Here is a 7,134-nt window from a genome sequence, read left to right on the forward strand (position 1 = left end):
GGAGAGGGGCTAGTGTAATTGGTTAATACAAACCATACAAAAATGCACAGAAGTACGTTTATTAACACAAATCTACGTTTTTTTTAAATGGAACCCCGTTAATTTTGTTAGCACATCTGAACATATAAACAAATACGTAATTTGTTGCATTGTAAAATGTTAATTACATCCAGATATATTGTAACCTAAAGTTGATGCTTGAGTACCACGCTGTTCGATCGTGTGTATCGGAGAGCACCGAATTACGTAGGGATCCAAAGGGAACGGTGATGGGCCTTAGGTACAGAAGAGACTGGAACAGCACATTACGTCCACATGCTAACACCTTTTTATTGGTCTTTGACGCACATGTACATTACAATGAGGGGTGAGGTACACGTACACACGTGGTTTCCGTTTTCAATTACGGAGTGGAATAGAGTGTGTCCCGATATGTCAGGCCAATAGATGTTCAATGTAGTGGCCATCATTTGCTGCACACAATTGCAATCTCTGGCGTAATGAATGTCGTACACGCCGCAGTACATCTGGTGTAATGTCGCCGCACGCTGCCACAATACGTTGCTTCATATCCTCTGGGGTTGTAGGCACATCACGGTACACATTCTCCTTTAACGTACCCCACAGAAAGAAGTCCAGAGGTGTAAGATCAGGAGAACGGGCTGGCCAATTTATGCGTCTTCCACGTCCTATGAAACGCCCGTCGGACATCCTGTCAAGGGTCAGCCTAGTGTTAATTGCGGTATGTGCACGTGCACCATCATGCTGATACCACATACGTCGACGCGTTTCCAGAGGGACATTTTCGAGCTACGTTGGCAGATCATTCTGTAGAAACGCGATGTATGTTGCAGCTGTTTGGGCCCCTGCAATGAAGTGAGGACCAATAAGGTGGTCGCCAATGATTCCACACCATACATTTACAGTCCACAGTCGCTGTCGCTCTACCTGTCTGAGCCAGCGAGGATTGTCCACGGACCAGTAATGCATGTTCCGTAGATTCACTGCCCCGTGGTTTGTGAAACCCGCTTCATCGGTAAACAGGTAGAACTGCAACGCATTCTCTGTTAATGCCCATTGACAGATTTGCACTCGATGATTAAAGTCATCACCATGTAATTACTGATGTGGCGACAAATGAAACGGGTGAAAGCGGTGACGATGCAGTATGCGCATGACACTACTTTGACTCAGTCCACCGGCTCTCGCAATGTCACGTGTACTCATGTGTGGGTTTATGGCAACAGCAGCTAACACACCAACTGCACCCGCTTCTCCTGTGACGGGCCTGTTACGGACCCGTTTGCGTGCTACGATCATACCTGTTGCATACAGTTGGCGGTAGATGTTTTGCAATGTGCGGCACGTTGGATGCTCTCTGTCCGGGTACCGTTCTGCATACACCCTGCAAGCTTCAGCTGCATTTCGTCGACACTCGCCATAGATGAGTATCACTCTCGGCCTTTTCAGAGTTCGAATACACCATGGTCACAGTTCCTAGAACACCACACTATCACAGACGTCTGGTAACACGGTGTACTACAGTTGGTCTGCGTGCGGAGACGAATGCAGAATAACAATAGCAGCAAGCGCTACATGCGGTCATTGCGACAGCTAGACCAAACCACAACAGTGCACTACAGCCACACTCGTAAACACGGTCGTCATCGAAACATGTCCCTGCAGATGCTGCTCGCCGACCGTGGCCCGTGTTTGTTACAAGACGCAACTGAATGTTGGAGGTTTCAAGCGTCAACTTTAGGTTACAATATCTCCGGATGAAATTAACATTTTACTATGCAACAAACGGCACTGATTACGTATTTGTTTATATGTTCAGATATGCTAACAAAACTAACGTGGCTCCATTTAAAAAAACGTAGGTTTGTGTAAAAAAACATACTTCCGTGCATTTTTATATGGTTTGCATTAAACAGTTACACTAGCCCCTCTCCTCACGTTCGGTCTGTGGAATCGGTTCGTCAGTATTTGATGTGGTTTACGAAATATATCCATCGGTAACGTTAGATGACTCACCCTGTATACATTGGATGATGTGTAGCATATCAGTATCATTCTCCTTTGATTTGTACTCTGAACAGGAATAGTGCTCGAGGAAAACGACCATCAGGACTTCTCAGAATGCAGTAGGTAAAGCCGTCATCAAGCTGAAGCCTGGTTTGGTCACCACAGTGCTTCGCGAGCCATTGTCCTACTGCAGGTTGTGGTCACTCGCCGTCTTCCTACTTCTGAACTAACTCACCCAGTTAATAATTGTGGGACACAGTTAATTATTGGGTCTCCGAACAATTCTACAGTTCGAACATTTTCGATTTCCATAAATCAATGTCAGAGGTGAAAGAAGAGATAAGTGACAGAAGGAATCTCGGGAGCAATGCCTGAACCCCAAATCTCTGGAGTTGTAATCCCACATTCATCCACTCAGCGGCTGAGGCATGTATGTCCCAATTGCATTTATTTCTGCATTATTATCATTACATAAGGTACGAGTCAGACGAAGTAATTACATTTTTGTGCGTGTTTTGGAATGTATGCAAACAGAGTATTAACAGTAAATCGTTCATTGTGGTAAAGGAACTCCCAAAATCGTCAGTTACTGTATTTTGTTGTGCTTTTTCTCGACAATCTCGTGCTAACGACACAAACTGGTGACAAATATGCTCCATCACTTTTTTTTTACGCTGCATGATGGGGTCACTAAGTTCACGGAGGAAAGTGAAATATCACAAAGACGAGAATTCAGACTGCATCCTATTTCTTTGTAGAGGACGCCTATGGAGTTATGTCAAAAGAGTATATTCTATATGGACGTAGTTAGATATAAAAAAAATACGTATCCAACGGATCAGTGCATGGGCGATCACACCTTCCTCAGATATCTACGTGTCTCGCTGTCCCCCTTGCTTTATTGCGGGTCGTCCTAGTAATTCTGCTTAGAAAGACTTCCTCAACACTTGTGTCAATTTTCCATTAATCTTTCAACGTTGAGCCACATGAGGCTTTATTATTCTTCATATTCAGTTATTTGCGTGGTAAGATCAAAAGTTTGTCATGACGATTTCAAAAGGTTGTTGAGGTGGTAATGTTGGGATTTCGTGGTAACCACTTTAATGTGGCTTTAAACGCTGCAGAACCAAATAATCCGAGAATAAGTTGTTCATTAAGAAACCCACACATCTGAACAACAAAACGAGACTCAAGCTCCTTCCTTCTACAACCACACAACATCCGTGATTGCCTTGTCATGGAGCTGAGATACTGAAAACGTCTGTTGTACAGAGAAATGGAAGTTCCCATTCATGCAAGCTTCAAAAGAATGTGGTCCTAACAGGTATTCTGATCACACAATGGCCCACATAAGGTGAGGTAGGTTCCTTTCCAACTCTGGCCCACATAAGGTGAGGTAGGTTCCTTTCCATATTCTGGCCCACATAATGTGAGGTAGGTTCCTTTCCAACTCTTGCTGATAATGGGTACTTTCCTTAGACAAGAAAACAATTTTTTCCTGATCAAATAGTGGTATATGAGACATTTATAGGTAAATAACATTCTTGAGCGAGACATGGCAGAAGTCGCCACAGCGAAGTACAGTAGGTTACAAATCGTTGCTCCACACCATTGTCAGATAATTCAGTAACAACCATGGGCCTAAATCCTTTCGTATTCATATTTTTTCAGAGTGGTCGTGCATTGTTGAAGAAGATGCTTGAAGTCCAACTGCTCTTCTGCAAATGATTTTCATTGGTGACTGCTCATCTGATTAAGAGTGGGTGACACACGTTTCCTGTCACTTTTTATTGCTTCCAATATGTGATCTGTCTTTGAGACAGCCTAAAAATACAGGACATTTATCTCAATCAGGCATGGCTACTTCACGAGGGGGACTGAGGCAAATGGTCTCATCATACCTTACATAGTTTTTCCTATCTGCGGACGTTCATGAACCCACGAATCCTCCACTAATCTCTCCTTTACAAGATAACTGTTGGTCCATGGATTCGGAACTCAAAGACTGCAGTTCTGAAACAAAAATATAATTCTGACAACATTGTTTTTTTAACATCTTCAGTGCAGGACTATCAATAAAACCTATTTACTTCCTTATTTTTACTACGTCAAGAGCGATGCAGGGACTTCTTGGACACCCTGTAGATGAAATAGACGCGCATAGTAACATGATATCTGTCTTTGTTAATACTCTTACTTTGTGTTGACATGCCGCCTTACATAGTTCTGGGTAACTGAACCTGGGTAATGTGGGTAAACAACGCCCAGGCTCCTCATCCAGAGAAGACTTTGGATTCAGCTGCCTGCAGTGTACGGCCACCACCTACTTGCTGTCGTTTTCTTGCAGACGAGGAGTGGCCGCTGGAGGACAGAAGCCACGCTACGCTCTCCGTGGACACTGACTGCGTGCAGCTGTTGGTGAACGCCCTGGACCACCCCACGTGTCCGCTGGAAGACCTGCCACTGGAAGCCGCGAAGCAGCGCGAGCAGTGCCGCGAGCAGCTGTGGGACGACGTGGTGCAGAGGTCGCCCCACATACCCGTCACCAGCTACCTGGCCTACACGCAGAGGGCAAACGTCAACCTCTGTCTGCTGGCCTGGATGGCGGTCAACTCGTACGGCATTTGTCAGGACGTCCCGTTTAGTATGATACAGTCCGTGCACGATGCTCGCTGCTATTTCGATTGTCCCGACGATCAATCATGTCTGCAGTCGAACGCTACAGACGCCATCTGCTCTGTTTCCAGAGCTATTCTGTTGCTAAAGTGTCGCGACTTTTCCTCCATCAGGACTTTCCATAATTGTAGGTTCGCTAGTTTCCCATTTGCATTATTCCGTAGTAGTAGCAGTGTACTGTATCAAAAGCTCACAGAAGAAACACTGAACTACAAAAACAGTTTAACCACCGCCACCTTGAAATACAAGGATTTCAAAATTGACAGCTTGAAGCCTTTAGAAATCTCATTTGTACTGGTAAATATAATTTTCCGTTTTTCGACTGCTGGAGTATACATGTACCTTCCCCAGTTACGCAACTTGCCTGGAAAGATACTCTTGTCCTTTCAGATCACGTGCATAGTCCAGATCCTGTGTTCTGAGGTCGTGTATCGTATGGCAGGCGTCCCTGACTTACCTACAGCAGTGCTGATAGACAGCGCCCTCACACTTCTCAGCTGTATCTGGCTGAACTCATTCTGCTACCACATGTATTCTTGTGTTCGCCATCTCAGGCTTCCTAACCAGCTACTACCTGCTGAAGTAAGCCAGTTATTCCGTCGTGGGATGCTGTGTGTGTTTATACCGTGGAGTATAGTATGTGTGGCAGCTGTTGCTTTGGAAAAGACGAGTAAACATTACCTCATCCACAGTCGCATAGTAGTCCTTGCAGGGATTTCAGTGTCTGTGGCATTCAACTTGGTTTGTCTCGGACTGATTGGATACATGTACCTATGTAATCGGTGCTCCATGCGGCAACTCGAAATTGTTGATAACAAGAAATTTGCCTCAAAGAAGCAATGTCTTTTTATGTCAGTTAAAGCCATTATATTAAGTGGAATAGGAATTATTATTAGAATTGGGTTCCACCAGGCTCAGGGAATAGCGCAGTTAGTGTACTGTATGCATCTAGTTTCGATGGTGCAAGGACCAGTGCTCTTCGTCTGTTTCGTTTGCAATGGAACGACGCTCCCCATACTGAAGAACAGGATACTTCTTTGGTGGGACCCAACCAGCATCCCTGCAGGTCTAGAGCTGTGTTCGGCAGCCGAGAGGAATCTGGCCAGGAGAAACAATGAACAGGCTCCCTTTTCAGAATCCTCGCTGTAGCCTCCTTCAGTATTTTTCGCAAATAACTGTTTCCACACTACACTGCATTAAACTCAGCAATAAAATGGACTCTACCTGGTATGACAATATTAAATGTCATTAAATCTGATATCGTACAGCCAGTACTTCTCTTTCCTAACGTCTCCTTCATTTATAACTGTGTGCTTATTTGTGAGTGGTAGCCTCTGTCTACCTATTCTAATGCACTGAGACTACTTACTAAAATTGTTGGGAAATGCTTTGTGTATACAATAGGCTGCGTCAATCACACAGCCTGTTATATACAAGGAAAACGCAGCACGTTGTCGGAGGGATTCCCGTTCGTCAGGGTCATCTACCGTGGCGATGGTGCATTTCTGGACACATGTTCGTAGGACGTTTTTTCTCCGTTTTCCTTCGAGGATCTGTCTTTGCAGTTTGTCGGTTTTATTAATGTATAATGTATGATTATAGTATATAACATTATGTCTGAAACAAGGAAATTTTCGATATGAGTGTGAAAGATGTACTTTTACATGATTTGTAATTCAAGTACCATGACAAGAGACATTCAGATACTTATAAAATCAAAAGAGAGGGGCCAATGACTGAAGTGGTGTGTGCATGAAAGTGTAAATGGGTTTGTTGAGCTTATTAGTGGTTGGATCACTTAGAGTGGCTCAAACAGGTATAGTAAGAAAGTAACACATGACTTGTTGTGTGAAATGTGGCTTGAAGTGAACGCAAAGTGTCGAATGGCAGAGTTATATGAGATTAGCATTATTGGGTTTGTGAGACAAGATGGTGATTTGTTAAGCTAGAAGTTTGTAAGGGTACTATGGCAGATGTAAAAAGTTAGTGTTCCATGTGCCACTCTTGAGCAAGGAAGAACATTACTTAAAGGCGTATTTGCAGAAACAGCACTGTGGAAGGATAAACTTGTGCCAGTACTGTGAGTCCTGGAAAACATGTGCCATAGCAGCTTCACTAGAAGCACACAGTACGCCGAAATTGTTGTGATTCGTAATCAATAGACGATCTCCAATTTGTTCAAATAAAACCTGAGTGTGCAAAGTAAAGGAGTGTTTGTGTGAATTTAGTATCCAGCCCAACTGAAAATTCTGTGATAAATAGTACTACGTGGAGTGATTTTTGTGAATTGTGAAAGTACTGCAATCATCGCGCACTTAGCAGGCACCCGCAGTGTTAACCGCGATTTTCGTGCTGGACGCAGTGGAACCAGAGGCCGCAGCGCCACGAGGGAGGCAGGTGCCGGGTGCAGCCCGCCTGGCCGCAGGGGGG

General features: G+C 44.3%; 1 protein-coding gene across 1 annotated transcript in view; it reads left to right on the forward strand.

Moving 5' to 3' along the window:
- The window catches only part of LOC126426878 (uncharacterized), an 88,974-nt gene extending 82,082 nt beyond the window's left edge, over nucleotides 1-6,892 (forward strand). The window contains exon 7 of the mRNA XM_050088921.1: nucleotides 4,376-6,892. Within this exon, the coding sequence (XP_049944878.1) occupies nucleotides 4,376-5,853 (1,478 nt within the window). The 3' untranslated portion in view covers nucleotides 5,854-6,892. The remainder of the gene's footprint in view (nucleotides 1-4,375) is intronic.
- The last annotated feature ends 242 nt before the right edge of the window (nucleotides 6,893-7,134 follow it).

This window comes from Schistocerca serialis, chromosome 11 (assembly GCF_023864345.2).
Source record: "Schistocerca serialis cubense isolate TAMUIC-IGC-003099 chromosome 11, iqSchSeri2.2, whole genome shotgun sequence".
Classification (NCBI taxonomy): Eukaryota; Metazoa; Arthropoda; class Insecta; order Orthoptera; family Acrididae; genus Schistocerca; species Schistocerca serialis.